General features: G+C 48.7%; 2 protein-coding genes across 4 annotated transcripts in view; one reads left to right on the top strand and one right to left on the bottom strand.

Moving 5' to 3' along the window:
- Positions 1 to 223: 223 nt before the first annotated feature.
- Positions 224 to 13,186, bottom strand: BBIP1 (BBSome interacting protein 1). Of its 2 annotated transcripts, none has more exons than XM_044297854.1 (3): positions 13,044 to 13,186; positions 3,233 to 3,320; positions 224 to 1,545 (listed from the first exon to the last, which is right to left on the bottom strand). In XM_044297854.1, the coding sequence occupies exons 2-3, from the start codon at positions 3,276 to 3,278 to the stop codon at positions 1,379 to 1,381; spliced, it is 213 nt and encodes a 70-aa protein (XP_044153789.1). In that variant the 5' UTR covers positions 3,279 to 3,320; positions 13,044 to 13,186; the 3' UTR covers positions 224 to 1,378. The 2 variants fall into 2 exon arrangements, with proteins under 2 accessions (XP_044153789.1, XP_044153790.1); XM_044297855.1 differs by having other exon boundaries at positions 3,233 to 3,317; positions 13,044 to 13,096.
- Positions 13,187 to 13,482: 296 nt separating this feature from the next.
- Positions 13,483 to 19,695, top strand: part of SHOC2 (SHOC2 leucine rich repeat scaffold protein) — a 45,368-nt gene continuing 39,155 nt past the window's right edge. Inside the window, exon 1 of one of the 2 annotated variants that reach the window (XM_044297849.1) lies at positions 13,483 to 13,559. The gene's annotated coding sequence lies outside the window, so the exon portion shown is untranslated. The remainder of the gene's footprint in view (positions 13,560 to 19,695) is intronic. The other variant, XM_044297850.1, reaches the window with a different exon arrangement.

The raw sequence follows: 19,695 nt of genomic DNA, 5'->3' as shown, positions 1-19,695 counted from the left end.
CACTAGCATCTTATCCGGGCCTTACAGCAGGAAAGCTAGGGATTGTGGGAATTGTATTTTTGAGAGGGAAGATCAGGCGCGGTGATACTCTCAGTGTGCTGCAGGCTCACACAGGAGCTGGACAAATGGATTGCAAGGTAAATTGAAGCTCTGGTTATATGTATAGATATGGGTTCTTGTTGGGTCACAGCTTGCAGCCTTAATGCAGTTTTTCAAAAATTAAGTCACTTTACCGGAATACCCCTTTAAATGGTGTTAGTACAAAATACAAATCCTCCAGAAAAATAATGATGGTTCTTGGAAAGTGAGGATGAGAAAATGCTACAGTGGCTGCCACAAGTAGCTTTAATTCTAGGATATGCCCCCATTGTGTGATAGGTGCGAGCCCCAGTGGTGGGACCCACATCTATATCAAGAACAGAGCCCTGAAAGTGGTGGAGGGCGCGCAGCGCTGGCTTGGCTATTTCCGTCTGGCTCATAGAAGTGAATTGGAGCAATGGCTGGTTATGCGCGGTGCACTCCTATTCACTTCTGTGGGGAAAGCGCTTGGTGTTGTCCGGACCAGAGTCTTCCAGCCACCACTTTGCGGGGCTCCGTTTAGGAGATAGGTGCGGGTCCCTAATAGGGGCTTATCCTACCAATATGCCCTCATGGTCCGAGATGAGACAACCCCTTTAAGGGGACAAACACAATATTAATAAATCTGTCGTCAGTAGGTTCCCCCTAGTGGAGGCGCCAGTCAGCTACCGGTTTATGTGAAGGGAAGCAGAAGATTTGGAGCTCTGTATCAGACTTGTCATTAAATCTTCCAGCTGCCAGAACGATATTGGGGCAGATTTACTAAACCTGTAGATGGCTTAAACGGCAGGATAGACATGTACCAAATGTATTGCAGTGGCTCAGGCTGAATGATAAATGTAGTTCAGATCTCACATGTCACATCTTGGGGCACACTCCCTTGGCAAGTGGAATTTCCTAAAACAGAAATGCAATTTACGACCTCGGTGCACTCACTGAAATGAAAGCCATTGACTAGGAAAGCTTGTTCCATGCGGACAACCAAAGCATGCTGGTTCATGACTATGGCCCAGATCAGCGCTCTTCAACCCGTGGATCTCCAGCTGTTTGAAAACTACAACTCCTAGCATACAATTTTACAACAGCTGGCGTGGAGATTACTGGCATAGACACTAGAGGAAACACTAGTGATTATACATCTACCTGCTTTCTGTTACATATGAAATGGACATGTGTCTTTAATATAAATGTAAAACCTAAAAAATCGTACAGAACAATGCAAAGTTCTAAAACTTCAGCTGTAAAATGTGCAGGGGCGGGGGACGTGTAGGAGACTGCAGTGGTCTTGGTGCTGCATTAGTCAGGGTTGGGGTTCAGCCGGGTTGCTCCGAGCCATTTCCTGCTGTCTGATTGTCTCCTGGGCATCTCGCTGCATCTTCTCCAGCTTTGTGAGGGTGACTGATTTCAGGGGTAACAGCTTCGGTTTGCACATCACCATGGTTGGGACATCTTCAACACACAGCTGCCCTACAAAAGAAGATCAGAAATGTACAAAACATTTTTTATATGGCAGCAGACTATGGGGTTTGCCGTGGTTTTAAAGAGGACCTCTCCCCGCTCCTGACATGCCTGTTTAATAGCTTCATGCATTCCCCATGTAATAACAATTCTGGAGCATCTATTCTTATGTCTCTATGTTGTGTCGTTCCTCTATTATTTCAACTAGAAGTTATGAATGAATTGCTAGCTGTCTGCAGTAAGGGTACAGAGGGGAGGTGTCCCTGCACAGTCTGACAATGGCAGCACTGATTGGATAGAGTGTGTCTGTGCAGGTACACCCCCCCCAACTGGTTACCTCCCCTCTGTACCCTTACTGCAGACTGCTAGCAATTCATTCATAACTTCTAGTAAAAATAATAGAGGAACGGCACAACATAGAGACATAAGAATAGATGCTCCAGAATTGTTATTACATGGGGAATGCATGAAGCTCAAACCACAGCAAGAAAAAACAATAATAGCGATATTCGTTCTGTATGTATGCAACACGTCTCAGCCTAATACAGTGATAGGCAAACTGCGGCTCTCCAGCTGTTGCAGAACTACAACTCCCAGCATGCAAAGACTGCCTACAGCTTTCAGCCTACATCAGGGCATGGTGGGAGTCGTAGTTTTGCAACAGCTGTAGAGCCGCAGTTTGCCTATCACTGCCCTAATAGAGCGTTAAAAATGAAAACAATAAAGTTTTAATAGAACCAAACGGAAAAAGGTTATAGAACTGTAGTAGGTATAAAAACCAGGCAAACAGGAGGTCTAGGATGTGGAGAGGGATTGGATTGATTAACATCCACATTCAAGACCACCTGACTAAGAGCCTATTGTTTGCTAACATGGAATGTAGTGACACACCTGTGTATTAGGCCTGCACAATATATCGCCAAAGCAATTGTATCGCGATAATCGCCGATTGCGATATAGCGATTTGGCCGACCCAAAAATGCTGCGATTATTTTTCGCTTTATAAGACACGTGCGTCTTATAAAGCGATGGTTGACTTTTTACGTGGCCGACACTGATGTATCGCCGGCCGCTATGCTGCACAGCGCGGCCAGCGATACATCAGTTACAGTAAAACTGCAGACACCAGGTGGCTATGCACCCGCTCTGCTCCGAAGCAGGAGCCATCTTTAAAGACTCAACCAGCGTTGTACATGTACTGTGTTGGTGGGGAAGGGGTTCGATCAGTGCTGCCAGTTTTAGAATATACAGGGACACACCTCACTGGTAAAACCTAGATGGACTATATGGTAGACTATTGGCAATTCATTCATACACTTCTAGTAGGAATAATAAAGGAATTGTTATTAAAACACAAGTGTCAGAGCTCCTCTTTGATTCTGCATTTAGTAAACAAATGAAAAATACCAAAAAAAAAAATCAGTGCAAAGGTTTTTAAGGCAAATGCCAAAGTTACTTCATTTTTTATTTTACATACACAGGAGCAGAGAAATTGGCTGCAAAAGTATCCATACCCCTTAAGTAATATATAGCATGCTTTGACCCTTTTAGGCCTGTACCAGTTTTTGCCAACATCTAAATGAATGAATCCTAACAAGTGGAAGTGTTAATCCCGTCCCTTTAATGTTTCCCTGCTGTGATCCATTTTATGATGGGAGAGTCGCTGTACAGATCCTAGTAAAACGTGCCCACTCACCTTGTTTAGGGAGCACCTCCCGGAACATAGACTTCACCTCTGGCATTGTGGATGAACGCAGGTCTCCTCAGCTGATGTCCAAGACCTTCTGTGAGGTAAGTGACAGAGAGAGGTGAAAACAATGCGACTGGTTTGGATCAGTTCATATCCTCAGATTCTTTACAGACTCTTACTAAGTTTAAGGCCACGTCCACAGTCGTGTCATGGTTGTGAGGCGGTCGTGCTATGTTCGAGTACCGCACGGCTTCTAATAAAACTATTGAAGACCGCACTGTTCACTGGGTCTGTACTGTTAATGGCACCTTCGATACCAAGTGGCCACTAACAGTACAGACCCAGTCTTCATCAGTTTTCAATAGAGCCTGCTGCAAGCACTTTGAGTCCCCTTATGGGACTAGTAAATGATTAAAAAATAGGTTAAATTAAAGGCTATTCACACCTATGGGGGTAATTTTTTTTTATTATTGCATTGTACTCATTTTGAGCTAAAATCATTTTTTCAATTGGTCTTTATTAAAAATGTTGAACCCCTGTCTTTGTGCAGCTTTCATTTTCTCTAGTAGCAGGATCTGAATTTTCACTCTGTTTTGTTAGGCAGGGAGCTGACAGCTCCTGAGTTTATGTACCCCAAATATCCAGTCATGGCCACTTTTTTTTAGTCTCCCTAAGGTCCACAAGGGCCTTAAGCCACTCAAAGGGAGACCAATCGTGGCCGGTATAGAGAGTATTGGACAAAACATAGGGGTGTATATTGACCAGATATTGATGCCATTTGTCGTTGCACTCCCGTCCTTTACTCGTGACACCTGTTGTGCTTTTTCATAAGTTTAAACAGTTATACTTACTTATTTTAGTTATAATGGGTATTCATTGCCTTTAAGAGCAATGTTGGTTTATATTCACTGTTTTGTATGAAGTTGCATGTAGGCCAAAGTAAGTCCATGAGAAGATTACTGTGCCGTTCAAAAGCTAGTGTTATTGTAACAATATATTATGCATTTAGACAGTGAGAAGATACACCGCACCTGCGGATTCTGAGGCTTCATTGTTTTTCCTATCTGAACATGAATTCCACAGTGTGAGAATGGTCTAGATGTTCCTCAAAGTATATATTCATGTATCAAAGTTTGTCCCTCAGCCCTGAGACAAGGCCCCAGATGTCAAAGGTGTGAAGTAGTGAAAATATTAGGCATGTATGAGTTAACCCTTAATGGTATGATGCTTATTGCTTATACAACAGTGCCACCTAGATATAAGCGGTTAATACTATCAGTAGCAAAATTGCATTCTGGGTAGTATTATGACGCCATGCTCCTTATCCATGCACACACCCCTCCAACAATGATTGGAAAGTTCCAAACTCGGAGGGCGTGTCCATCTGATAAGTTTTGGGTTAAGAAACCAGTTACCAGAAAGAAAAAACAAAGAGGGAGAAAAAGAAAAAAAAAAGAGAAACAAACATTTGGATTATAGATCTCTGGAAAATCATTTGGATTATCGGGAAAAACTCTTGAGAGCTGGCTGCCCCAAGACTCTGCACATCACTTGACCCTTGGGTAATGTATATTTTGTTTTATGTAGTATTGATCTAAATTAATTGGCTTGATACTTAGCCAGATACCCGCTCACTTGCGGACGTGTAACGTTAGTTGCTACATCAGTATTTTCTCTGATTTCAGTTACGATGCAAATAACTGAAAAAAGGGGATAATATTGGAGAAACTCTTTGTTGGGAATCTTTGAATTCCCTAGTTTGATATCAAGCCAATAATTTATACGTTTTGATGCAATACTACCATTATCTGAAGATTGGTCATCATTTTTGGGCGGAGCAAGGGCTCGTATCTGTCATCTTCTTGATTGAGTTTTCCGCATAATCCATTGATTGTATATCTCTCACAGATTTAAAGCTGTATTGCATAATATTCTTGTGTTGGTTGAGTAGTGTTTTGGTGGTATCATATAGTGGTGAATTCTGGGTACTGCATATCATTGTATATTACTGAAATTTATGTTGATTAATTTTTGATTGTATTTTAACTATTGTATAATAAACCATTTATATTTTTGCATAGACGCTTGTACCCTGTTTTACTGATTGCACAAAATAATCAGGTTCTCGATTGAACTCTTTATATTTAAATAAAGCCTTTGCTTTATATACCCGACACACCATGGATCTTCTAAAGCGGGTAGAAGGGATCTGTATTGATGATGACTCTCTCCTAGTCAGTGTGGATGTTGAGGCTCTTTATTCTTCCATACCACACGAGGCTGGATTGAAGGTAGTGGGATATTATCTGAGCATGCGGGGCAACAGTTCACGGCACACAATGAATTTGTCCTACAGCTGCTCAGATTCTTGCTCACACATAATTTTTTTTACGTTTGACGGTCGCCTCTACCACCAGCTCAGGGGTTGTTCCTGTGCGCCGTCCTATGCTAACCTGCTCCTGGGCTGGTGGGAGGCTACCACCATCTTTGGCGAGGGTGAGTCGATGTCCGGGCCCATAACACTATGGGCCCGGTACATCGACGATATTCTCATAATTTGGAATGCCAATGCACTGGAATTTAAACAGTTTGTTGACTCTCTCAATGACAATGATATTGGCCTCCATTTTACCTATGAGGTTAATAATAAATCCCTTCCCTTTTTGGATGTATGTATTTCCAAGAATATTGGTGGGGATCTTTCCACAACCATCTTTCGGAAAATAACAGCTACTAATTCAGTGTTACATTGGCAGAGTAGTCACCCATTACCATTGAAGAGAGGAATTCCTTATGGGCAGTATCTGCGCTTACGAAGGAATTGCTCAGATGAACAAGAGTTTAAACATCAGGCAGCAGATCTCCGACAGAGATTTCGGGCTAGGGGCTATCCAGACAAAGTCCTGAGAGGGGCCTTTCAGAAAGCGGCCAACACCCCCAGACATACACTCCTGATCCCCCCCAAAAAGCAAGAGGGAGACAGGAAGATACGGTTTATCACCACTTTTGATGGCTCCGCCAAGGAATCTAGAGAGATCCTGGCACGGCATTGGCCAATCCTCTTGATGGACCCAGATGTCCGTGTGTACCCACAGGTGACGTTCAGGAGAGGCCAAAGTCTTAAGGATCTATTAGTGCATAGTCACTTTGCCCCACCAGTCACATCAAACACCTGGTTGAGTCGTCGCCCTGTAGGCAGTTTTAGATGCAGTGGCTGCGTGGCCTGTGATAATATCCACACTGGCAAAACCTTTTATAGCACTAATCTTAACGCAGCTTCAGCATCAAAGACTTTATTTCATGCAGGACTGTGGGTGTCATATACAAAATAACATGTATTTGCCAAAAAGAATATATAGGAAAAACAAAACGGGAGCTACGCAGGCGTGTAGGAGAGCATCTTTTGGACATAGAAAAGCGGCGCGATACTGCTGTGGCTCGTCATGTGTGTGAATTTCATCAAGGGGATTCTAGGGTCATTAAGGTCATGGGCACTGAAGCTGTCAGCCCCCCTAAACGTGGGGGAGATTGGGATAAGATCCTATTACAGCGCGAGACGCGGTGGATATTCCTCCTACGGACAGTCACCCCGACAGGTCTCAACGAACAGCTGAATTACAGTTGTTTCCTGTAAACGAGTGGCTGTCCCTAGCGGTGACCCCAAGCCATTTTACTGACCATATTTAGTCCCGTAATGCCCTTTCCTTTTAGTCGGGATTATATGTCCCCAGCCCCTTATCTCTGTCGCTGACTTCTGACAATTTCACTATTGAACTATTTTGCATTCACCACCGATGATATTTTTCTCTGATAAAGGCCACTATTGTACCTATTTGTTAGTGGCACAATCTGTCTCTGTTTTTATGCCACTGCTGATAAGTCGACTTTATCCCCCATAGGATAAATGGCTACGAATATCTTTAATCGGGTCCGATTGTGGTCCAGAATATTCGGGTGGACATTCGATAGTCCGATTGTTTTTACCACCATCGAATATAAAGATATAATCTGTATTACAATTGTTTCGGATGATCTTCGCCGCTTTGGACGGCTTACGCGATCTCGCGAGACCTAGCAAGAGATCGCGCATGCGCAGGAGTGCCATGCCTATCTGGGCACTCTTCCTGCGCCTCACACCTCGTTCCCATACTGTAGTGGGCGCATGCACCGCGCTGACGTGCGGGCGGGTGCGCTCATTGGCCATGAACATCGCAGGTGGCAAAAGCGAGAACTAGGTAACTATTTAAATGAGGAGGGAGCGCAAGTTTAATTGGCGTCCCACGTGCACGCATACGCATCTATACTCTGCACCATTCCTTTACCTCTTATCTATGAGGTAGCCCATTGAGGATCCGACTATCTTGGCATACCACTAGACCAGCTGATTTATCAAGTCATTTTTGGGTTTGTGAGATCGATCATTCATCTATGGATGGATCCACTACTTCTTTCCATCTCCCCTGATGAACTGATTCATGTCCGGACAGTGAAACATGCGTGTAGGGATCTTCATGCATTTCTAGGGACATATAGAATTTTAGATTGAGGGACAGGTTCCGGAAGGGGTCGTCCTTGTAAGGACGAGTGCCCTGTGGTCAGGCTGCTACCATACCGTTTAGTATCAGGGCTGACTGGCTAGATAGGTATAGTGACCAGACTAGGGACCCTGCACACATGTGTATTATTGCCAGCCTTCTTTCCGGATATCTACAGTGGATGAGCAATTATCAACACAACGTGTGGTGAAGCATCTGGCGACCGTCCCTGGGTACCGGTAGGACCTGCTGGTTACCAAGTGCCGCCGCGCACTCATATTTATGTATATTTTTCATTTGGGATAATTATTGCAAATGGAAAGCTTGAGAAAATACTTAGAGAAGGCTCACCTCCTAGGCAAAAAATGGAGTGGGTGCACCTGCAGGAAGATTACACCCAATCTTCAAAGGAATTTAGTGAATAGAAAGTATAGTAGGGCACAGGAAAGCTTGTTGACCTACTTATCCCAATGTTTGTCTTTGCACACTATATTTAGGATCTTACCATTTTTATCTGCATTTTCTAAATAAATGTTATGTTTTAGGATTATCTTTCCTGATATATACAGTACAGACCAAAAGTTTGGACACACCTTCTCATTCAAAGAGTTTTCTTTATTTCCATGACTGAAGGCATCAAAACTATGAATTAACACATGTGGAATTATATACATAACAAAAAAGTGTGAAACAACTGAAAATATGTAATATTCTAGGTTCTTCAAAGTAGCCACCTTTTGCTTTGATTGCTGCTTTGCACACTCTTGGCATTCTCTTGATGAGCTTCAAGAGGTAGTCACCTGAAATGGTCTTCCAACAGTCTTGAAGGAGTTCCCAGAGATGCTTAGCACTTGTTGGCCCTTTTGCCTTCACTCTGCGGTCCAGCTCACCCCAAACCATCTCGATTGGGTTCAGGTCCGGTGACTGTGGAGGCCAGGTCATCTGGCGCAGCACCCCATCACTCTCCATGGTCAAATAGCCCTTACACAGCCTGGAGGTGTGTTTGGGGTCATTGTCCTGTTGAAAAATAAATGATGGTCCAACTAAACGCAAACCGGATGGAAGAGCATGCCGCTGCAAGATGCTGTGGTAGCCATGCTGGTTCAGTATGCCTTCAATTTTGAATAAATCCCCAACAGTGTCACCAGCAAAGCCCCCCCGCACCATCACACCTCCTCCATGCTTCACGGTGGGAACCAGGCATGTAGAGTCCATCCGTTCACCTTTTCTGCGTCGCACAAAGACACGGTGGTTGGAACCAAAGATCTCAAATTTGGACTCATCAGACCAAAGCACAGATTTCCACTGGTCTAATGTCCATTCCTTGTGTTCTTTAGCCCAAACAAGTCTCTTCTGCTTGTTGCCTGTCCTTAGCAGTGGTTTCCTAGCAGATTTTCTACCATGAAGGCCTGATTCACACAGTCTCCTCCTAAAAGTTGTTCTAGAGATGTGTCTGCTGCTAGAACTCTGGGTGGCATTGACCTGGTCTCTAATCTGAGCTGCTGGTAACCTGCGATTTCTGAAGCTGGTGACTCGGATGAACTTATCCTCCGCAGCAGAGGTGACTCTTGGTCTTCCTTTCCTGGGGCGGTCCGCATGTGAGCCAGTTTCTTTGTAGCGCTTGATGGTTTTTGTGACTGCACTTGGGGACACTTTCAAAGTTTTCCCAATTTTTCGGCCTGACTGACCTTCATTTCTTAAAGTAATGATGGCCACTCGTTTTTCTTTACTTAGCTGCTTTTTTCTTGCCATGATACAAATTCTAACAGTCTATTCAGTAGGACTATCAGCTGTGTATCCACCTGACTTCTCCACAACGCAACTGATGGTCCCAACCCCATTTATAAGGCAAGAAATCCCACTTATTAAACCTGACAGGGCACACCTGTGAAGTGAAGACCATTTCAGGTGACTACCTCTTGAAGCTCATCAAGAGAATGCCAAGAGTGTGCAAAGCAGTAATCAAAGCAAAAGGTGGCTACTTTGAAGAACCTAGAATATGACAGATTTTCAGTTGTTTCACACTTTTTTGTTATGTATATAATTCCACATGTGTTAATTCATAGTTTTGATGCCTTCAGTGCGAATCTACAATTTTCATAGTCATGAAAATAAAGAAAACTCTTTGAATGAGAAGGTGTGTCCAAACTTTTGCTCTGTACTGTATATGGTGCATGTGGTGCAGTATATGGTGTATGCGGTGCAGTATATGGTGTATGCGGTGCAGTATATGGTGCAGTGTGTGATGTATGTGGTGCAGTGTGTGATGTATGTGGTGCAGTGTGTGATGTATGTGGTGCAGTGTGTGATGTATGTGGTGCAGTGTATGTAATGTAGTGTGTGATGGTCACACACTGCTGTCACCTTGATGTCCAGGGCTGTTGTTTTTCACCATTGAGGAGTCTTGTTCAGCTCCTCCGCCGTCATGTTTGCTGAGATCCTCGTGCAGCGCGCCTGCTCTCCTGACTATAGAGGCCCCTGAGAGCCAGCCCCTCCTCCTTCCAGCTCCCGCCAGCTTCCCCTGCTGCAGGGCACTGTATCGCTCTGGCACCCACCTAAACAAACCAGTAGCAAAGCTCCTTGCTGCCTGGAGCTTTGCTATTGGTTATTGCTGGCACACCGCTGCGCTGCCTGCGCCGTTCACAGCGCCGACGTATATAAGGGAAAAGTCTAAGGCGTATTGGTACGCCTCAGACTTTTTCCAGGGAGTAAAATAGCCTGAACAAGCGTCATAGACGCTTGTACAGGCCTTATTGCAACCTCTGCCTCAAACACTGCATATTTCTGCCCCAAGTGCCTGTTTTTCATTTCAGCGCCTTCCTTCCCCTGTTCTCAGCATTACTGCCTCCTACCTTTAGCACATATGTGATCCAAGACTTAGCCTTTAAATATTTGCACTTGGTAAGATACATTTAAAGGGAACCTGTCACCGGGATTTTGGGTATAGAGCTGAGGACATGGGCTGCTAGATGGCTGCTAGCACATCCGCAATATCCAGTCCCCATAGCTCTGTGTGCTTTTATTGTGTATAAAAACTGATTTGATACATATGCAAATTAACCTGAGATGAGTCAGAACTTGAAAATATGACTCTTCTCTGGTCACACAAGTAAGATATGACACTTTTATGTTAATTTGCGTATGCATCAAATGTTTTTTTTTTACACAATAAAAGCACACAGAGCTATGGGGACTGGGTATTGTGGATGTGCTAGTGGCCATCTAGCAACCCATGTCCTCAGCTCTATACACAAAATCCCGGTGACAGGTTCCCTTTAAAAGGAGTGGGTAATGGGGGTAAACAATGCATCAGGATACATGTAGATACCAAAGTTACAAGCTATGGGGGCGAACAGCAAGTGTATAGAACTGTGACACACTGATACTTGGGGTACAGGATAATGACGCTGACACTCGGGGTACAGGATAATGACACTGACACTTGGGGTACAGGATAATGACACTGACACTCGGGGTACAGGGTGATGACACTGACACTCGGGATACACGATAATGACACTGACACTTGGGGTACAGGATGATGACACTGACACTCGGGGTACAGGATGATGACACTGACACTCGGAGTACAGGATAATGACACTGACACTCGGAGTACAGGATAATGACACTGACACTCGGGGTACGGGATAATGACACTGACACTCGGGGTACAGGATAATGACGCTGACACTCGGGGTACAGGATAATGACGCTGACACTCGGGGTACAGGATAATGACGCTGACACTCGGGGTACAGGATAATGACGCTGACACTCGGGGTACAGGATAATGACGCTGACACTCGGGGTACAGGATAATGACGCTGACACACGGGGTACAGGATAATGACGCTGACACTTGGGGTACAGGATAATGACGCTGACACTCGGGGTACAGGATAATGACGCTGACACTCGGGGTACAGGATGATGACACTGATACTCGGGGTACAGGATAATAACACTGACACTCGGGGTACAGGATTATGACGCTGACACTCGGGGTACAGGATGATGACACTGACACTCGGGGTACAGGATAATAACACTGACACTCGGGGTACAGGATAATAACGCTGACACTCGGGGTACAGGATAATGACGCTGACACTCGGGGTACAGGATAATGACGCTGACACTCGGGGTACAGGAGAATGACGCTGACACTCGGGGTACAGGAGAATGACGCTGACACTCGGGGTACAGGAGAATGACGCTGACACTCGGGGTACAGGAGAATGACGCTGACACCTGGGGTACAGGATAATGACGCTGACACTCGGGGTACAGGATGATGACACTGACACTCGGGGTACAGGATAATGACACTGACACTCGGGGTACAGGATAATGTCACTGACACTCGGGGTACAGGATAATGACACTGACACTCGGGGTACAGAATAATGACACTGACACTCGGGGTACAGGATGATGACACTGATACTCGGGGTACAGGATAATGACACTGACACTCGGGGTACAGGATAATGACGCTGACACTCGGGGTACAGGATAATGACACTGACACTCGGGGTACAGGATGATGACACTGATACTCGGGGTACAGGATAATGACACTGACACTCGGGGTACAGAATAATGACGCTGACACTCGGGGTACAGGATAATGACGCTGACACTCGGGGTACAGGATAATGACACTGACACTCGGGGTACAGGATAATGACACTGACACTCGGGGTACAGGATAATGACGCTGACACTCGGGGTACAGGATGATGACACTGATACTCGGGGTACAGGATAATGACACTGACACTCGGGGTACAGGATGATGACACTGACACTTGGGGTACAGGATAATGACACTGACACTCGGGGTACAGAATAATGACGCTGACACTCGGGGTACAGGATAATGACACTGACACTCGGGGTACAGGATGATGACACTGATACTCGGGGTACAGGATAATGACACTGACACTCGGGGTACAGAATAATGACGCTGACACTCGGGGTACAGGATAATGACGCTGACACTCGGGGTACAGGATAATGACACTGACACTCGGGGTACAGGATAATGACACTGACACTCGGGGTACAGGATAATGACGCTGACACTCGGGGTACAGGATAATGACACTGATACTCGGGGTACAGGATGATGACACTGATACTCGGGGTACAGGATAATGACACTGACACTCGGGGTACAGGATGATGACACTGACACTTGGGGTACAGGATAATGACGCTGACACTCGGGGTGTCTGTTACCCCCTCCCCCATCTTCTCTGCAGAGTGTTTACCTCGGTAGTGCAGCAGTTGATGATCCAGATCTTACAACCTTCAGTTACTTGGTAACCGGTGACGTCATGACGTACGTACCCTGTGCGCAGTGCACGCTGGGATATGTAGTAATACCTCCTTGGAGGCGCAGTACGGGTTGCTAGCTCTTGTATAGTGACATATTTGCTTTCATCTTGCAGTAAACTGTCTTTACCTAAGGAAACCGTCGCCGTTTTGCTACGACAAATGTCATTTCAAGCAGTATAAGATTGTATCGATTGTCAATAAAGCTTGTTGAAAACAAATGTAGCAATATCGCGAGAAATAACGCGGCTCTTTTGAGAAGGCGGGCTGACAGTTGGCATGTGACGTGTGGTGGGTGTGGCCATGGAGGGGCAGCCGTTCACGTGAGTCTGAGGGCGGAGAGCGCGGTGACGTCATGCGTCGCAGAGCGGAGGAGGAGGTGGAGAGGAGGAGGAGGATGGCGGCGGATAGCAGAGCAGGGAGACGGGCGGAGGAATAACAACATCATGATGGTGCGTGTAATCCCCGGGCTTTGTTTGTGTCACCGTGTCCGGGTTTGTGCAGGGGGTGTCCTGTGCCGCGGGCGTGGCCTGTCTGCAGCGGTGTCCAGGAGACATGAGGCCCCGAAGATTGGGCCCGACCCGTGAACCCCTCGTACCCACAGTGAGAGCAGCGCCCCCTTCTCCTTATGTGACAAAAGCTCCCCATGTGACATCAGTGACCACACCTTCTGCCCTGTGTGAGATTGGTGCCCCCCCCCCCTCCGCTGCCCTGTGTGAGATTGGTGCCCCCCCCTCCGCTGCCCTGTGTGAGATTGGTGCCCCCCCCTCCGCTGCCCTGTGTGAGATTGGTGCCCTCCCTCCGCTGCCCTGTGTGAGATCGGTGCCCTCCCTCCGCTGCCCTGTGTGAGATCGGTGCCCCCCCCTCCGCTGCCCTGTGTGAGATCGGTGCCCCCCCCTCCGCTGCCCTGTGTGAGATCGGTGCCCTCCCTCCGCTGCCCTGTGTGAGATCGGTGCCCTCCCTCCGCTGCCCTGTGTGAGATCGGTGCCCTCCCTCCGCTGCCCTGTGTGAGATCGGTGCCCTCCCTCCGCTGCCCTGTGTGAGATCGGTGCCCTCCCTCCGCTGCCCTGTGTGAGATCGGTGCCCTCCCTCCGCTGCCCTGTGTGAGATCGGTGCCCCCCCCCTCCGCTGCCCTGTGTGAGATTGGTGCCCCCCCCTCCGCTGCCCTGTGTGAGATTGGTGCCCCCCCCCCCCCCTTCCGCTGCCCTGTGTGAGATTGGTGCCCCCCCCTCCGCTGCCCTGTGTGAGATTGGTGCCCCCCCCCTCCGCTGCCCTGTGTGAGATTGGTGCCCCCCCCCTCCGCTGCCCTGTGTGAGATTGGTGCCCCCCCCCTCCGCTGCCCTGTGTGAGATTGGTGCCCCCCCCCTCCGCTGCCCTGTGTGAGATTGGTGCCCCCCCCCTCCGCCCTGTGTGAGATTGGTGCCCCCCCCCTCCGCTGCCCTGTGTGAGATTGGTGCCCCCCCCTCCGCTGCCATGTGTGAGATTGGTGCCCCCCCCCTCCGCTGCCATGTGTGAGATTGGTGCCCCCCCCCTCCGCCCTGTGTGAGATTGGTGCCCCCCCCCTCCGCTGCCCTGTGTGAGATTGGTGCCCCCCCCCTCCGCTGCCCTGTGTGAGATTGGTGCCCCCCCCCCTCCGCCCTGTGTGAGATTGGTGCCCCCCCCCTCCGCTGCCCTGTGTGAGATTGGTGCCCCCCCCCTCCGCTGCCATGTGTGAGATTGGTGCCCCCCCCCTCCGCTGCCATGTGTGAGATTGGTGCCCCCCCCCCTCCGCTGCCCTGTGTGAGATTGGTGCCCCCCCCTCCGCTGCCCTGTGTGAGATTGGTGCCCCCCCCTCCGCTGCCCTGTGTGAGATTGGTGCCCCCCCCCCTCCGCTGCCCTGTGTGAGATTGGTGCCCCCCCCCCCTCCGCTGCCCTGTGTGAGATTGGTGCCCCCCCCCCTCCGCTGCCCTGTGTGAGATTGGTGCCCCCCCCCCTCCGCTGCCCTGTGTGAGATTGGTGCCCCCCCCTCCGCTGCCCTGTGTGAGATTGGTGCGTCCCCCCCCCCCTCCGCCGTGTCTGAGATTGGTGCCCCCCCCCCCGTGTTCTGCCTCATCTCAAGCTTTTGATAACTTGTGGGATAATCCACCTTTGTGGCATAAATGGGGGGGATCTGGATACTTGAACATCCCTGACTAATATACAAACCCCGAGGAGACGGAGACGACCCTTGTGGCTGCTATTACTGTGGCCATCTTGGTTGTCACCCAGCTTTCCCAGACACTAACCTAAATAAGTGGCTTAAATGAAGGATGACTCAGAGTCCAGAGGGGGTTAATCCAGGAGACCTCAAACTGAAATCTACTACTACTCCCAGCAGGGGTAGCATGATGTGTGGTAGGTGGCGCCCATGACTCTTTTGGGTGAGGGGGTTGGTCACAGCGCCCTCCATTATCATCTATGGGGGGTCGTGTGTTAGCTGTGGATGTACCTTATGGCTGTCACTGGGAACCCCCTTCAAGGAGTTGTCAGTCAGGTTGTAGCAAAGCCGTCATTTGATTGGTTGTTACAGCGATCCCGCCATATTGTGGGGCGCCGTGTCCCGTATATAGTCCTCCAGGGGGGCCGGCGCGGCGTAGTGTCAGGCAGAGGCGGTGAATGGGAGATACAGAAATGGGGGGGGCCTCAGGTCCGATCATAGCGTGTTTATGGCGATAAGCGATGGCTTCCCGTGCATTCATTGCAGCTGCGGGACATCCTCCCATCTGGGGCTGTGATGTCTGTATGTGGGTAGCAGTCTATTGCCTGCTGATATCAGCCGGGGGGCGGCCGACTGAGGGCAAGCGGACGTCTCCTGCTACTGATAATCGGCTTCAACTGAAACCAACCCAAAAAGTACCTAGGTGCCAGCAGCGACGCTCTGGGCTCCGGGGCCATTAGGCTGTACAGGGGGCAGTCATATCGCCAGTCGTGGTCAGGCAGGTGGCAGAACAGAGGGGTTTTTAGAGCTTTATCCCCCCATTGCTGGGAGTACAAGTGCCCGGGAGGCGGTCTGAGCGCTTCCTGCCTCTCCCCTCTTAGTGGCTGTTCTGTCTCCTGATTGGATGCTAAAGCCGTCATTTGGGGGGGGGGGGGGGGGGGTACAGGGGTCTGCCAGCAGTTTATTCCTCTCTTCCTACTAAAAGGGTTTTCCCAGACTTGCAGTAGATATTGATATCTTATCCTCAGGATAGATAATCAATATCAGATCGATTGGGGGGTCTGACACCAGCCACCCCCACCTATCAGCAGTTTGGGGCAGCAGTTGTCACTGGAAGCCATGCCTTGGGACAGGAGCAGAAGGACTGTGTAGTCCCCATGCCTTGTCACACTGAAGTGACTGGGAGCTGAGCTGCAGTCTGCCAGCATTGGGCACAGCACAGTGGACGGAGCCTTCATCCCTAAACAGCTGATTGATGCTGGGAGTCGGAGTGCCCCCCACCCCCCATGATCTGATATTGACGACCTCTCCTGAGAATTGCCATCAATTTCTAAGTTCCAGAAAATCCCTTTAAAGACGGTAGACCTCATGCATGCTTGTCTGAGCCTAGCGTTCATATGTATTTTCTTTGTGTCCGTTTTTTTTTGCGGACCGTAAGCGCAACCATTAGTTTCAATGAGTCTGCAAAAAAAACAAACCGGGGGTGGGTCTTTGGGTGTTGGGATGTCCTATTATTTGCCGCATTAGGGACAAGGACATGTTCTATTAGGGGCCGGCTCTTCCATTCCGCAAAATACGCAATAGACACGGACGTCATCTGTATTTTTTTGTGGACCGCAAAATACATACGGTCGTGTGCATGAGCCCTTTGACCAACAATTGGATGATGTCTGATGGCCCCACACGGACCACGAATGGGGCGTTTGTACATCTTTTTGTTAATCACAAGGTTTGGAGTCTAAGCTCTCTTTCCCACGAGCGGATGCCGTGCGTGGAATCCACTGCGTGAAAGAGCCAAGCCGCGCTCCGGACAGCAGAGACAACGTTATCGCACCGTGATTTTATAGTAAAAATATCACCGAGAGGCACGGAGCGTAATCAATCATGTGGCTGCTCCGTGTCTCTGCTGTCCGGAGCGAGGCTTGGCGGTCTTTCACGCAGCAGCTTACCTGCACGGCATCCGCTCGTGTGAAAGAGCCTAGAGTGTGGGGTAGGTGGCCTGCTACACGTTATCTGCTCTGATACATTGTAACAAACTCTCAGGGCAGGAGATGTCGCTGCTCATGTATTCAGTTCACAGATTGGATACGACTGTGATATTATATTATGTGTGGAGTAATCAGGCCAGTGACCCGGTCAGCAGCCCCCCACCTACTCCCCCCCCCCCGCTAGCTCCTTAATCTGTACTGACTTGGAGGGCACTAGAGAAGATGCCAGGCAGGACTAATGCTGTTTCTGCCCAGGGATCCTGACTTCCTTGTGGCCCTGTTTGGGGCAGGTACCAGAGACGACCTGCCCGGCCGCGGAGAAGTTATTTGATCTTCCTAATTACCGAGTTCTGCTTGTAAATCCTCCAGCGATGTAATTGTTGCGGCACTTCCCACGGCGGCTACAATGTAACAATTAGTGTCCCCGGGAGCCGCTGCCATTGGCTGCAAACTTGTTGCAAAATCCAGGTTGTGGCGTTTCCTCTGTTGTCTTGATCCTTTGATGTCTTCACACTGTCACCTTGTGGGTGCGGTGGCCTCAGGCCTGGCCGTGGTGCAGCCAGATTTCTACTTTTTCCACAATATCTGCTGACATTTTCTGAGATTTCAGCGCACGGTGATAACGCAGCCTCAGTATCGCTTGTCATGGAGTCTGTCAGCAGTTCTGAGCAGCCGTCAGCACGAGGTAGGGGCCGGGCAGAGAAGTGCATACATGCCTCTTGTGGGGCTTTTATCCTTACGATTAGTGTAAATATAAAGTTTTAGGGCTCATGTGCATTTCATTTCAATGGGTCCACAAATAATGGAAGTTACTCCGTGTGCATTCCGTTTCCATATTTCCGTTCTTTTAGGGGCCAGCTGTTCCGTTCTGCAAAATACGGAATGCACGCGGACGTAAACTGTATTTTTTGAGATCTGTTTTTTGCAGTCGTGTGCATGAGGCCTTACTCTGTATGTTCTGCTCCTGTAAGTGCCCAGGAGGCGGAGCTTCGTGAAGTTGTGCTCTCTGCAATGAGCTTCACAGCCCCGCCCCTCTGCTCTGAAGGACAGTTGTAGGCATCTCCTGGTTGGATGCCTCCGCTGTCACTTAGAGCAGGGGGGGGCTGTGTAGATCAATGCAGAGAACACTTCCATGAAGCCCCGCCTCCTGGGCACTTACAGGAACAGAACCCGACTGAATAAAACTTCATATTCACAGTTCTCCCTGCAAAGAAATCCACAGCAGTGTCTGTGCCTTCCTTTTTGGATGAATGGAAAAGGTCATAAGAATCTATAACCGATGCAGGACTGCTGAGGAGTGGAGCCGCCGCTTGCAGAAATGCCCATGGGGCAGATTTTAAAGCAACTTTTATTTTTATTAGGATCTGTCAACAGCCAGTGTGTGCTTGGGGCAGACGCGCAATGCTTTTGTCTGTCTGTCCGTCCTGGATGTTTACCTTTTCAATCCTTTTTTGGGTGACTGGCAACCACTGATCTGATCTTTGACCATGCTAAAATGCTGACTGCACCAGATTGGGTCTGGGGAGAGCAGTGCAAATCTAGCTTTCCAGATCATCACCATGACTGCCACAAGGAGATTGACCCCTGACCAGAGAAGGGGAGTATGCGTGCTGCGGCACTTATCTTAGCCGCTGGAGCTTGCGGTACTCCCCTGCTCGCCGGCGGTCTTTGTACTGGTGCTGGGCAGGGGAGAGACGGGAGGGCTCGCTCTGGTAGATCCGGAGCCTGCTCCTGAGCTAGCGTCCTCCTCCTGGCCCCTTGTTGGCTTAAGCTGGAGCGAGCGCCCGGCGCAATTGTGCTTTGGATGACGTCACTTCCGGTGCATCCAGGAAGTGACATAGGAGGCGGGCGACGCGCGGCAGTGTTCAGCATTCAAATGCTGGCTGGTAAAGCTAGGAGCCACGTGTAGGCACTGATACAGTAGGTCTGGTGTACAAAGATGTCAGGCCCGGAACCGCAATCGCCCAGTAAGCTTGATGCTCCTTCTCAGCCTCCGTAAGGGATTGCCTTTTTTATGGTCAGACACATGTTTTCACCTTGTTGCAGTTTATAGTTCCTCCCCGTGTAATTTTGGTCTGTTCTTGCCTCACAGGTATCTAAGGAGGCTCAGAAGAAACCTAAAAAAAACAGCAAAATGTATTTCATGTTTCAAAAGTTACCCCAAAAAGCTTTGCAAAGAGTGCATTGCTAATATAGTACAGGAGAAACGTGCCTCACTGAGGGACGAGGTTTGTTCCATGATTCAGGAGGAGGTTATGGTATCTCGGATGTCGGAGGCTGACCAGGGACCCTTACCCCCGAAAAGGCAAAAGTTAATCCCACCCTCCTCTTCTCATTTGGAATGCATTGGTGACATCGCCTCTTCTTCCAGACACTGGGATGAGGAGGGGACCCCCTTTCTGAGGGAGAAATTCCAGAAGGCAG

The sequence above is a fragment of the Bufo gargarizans genome, chromosome 6 (genome assembly GCF_014858855.1).
Source record: "Bufo gargarizans isolate SCDJY-AF-19 chromosome 6, ASM1485885v1, whole genome shotgun sequence".
Classification (NCBI taxonomy): Eukaryota; Metazoa; Chordata; class Amphibia; order Anura; family Bufonidae; genus Bufo; species Bufo gargarizans.
This window is presented reverse-complemented; position numbering and strand designations above follow the sequence as displayed.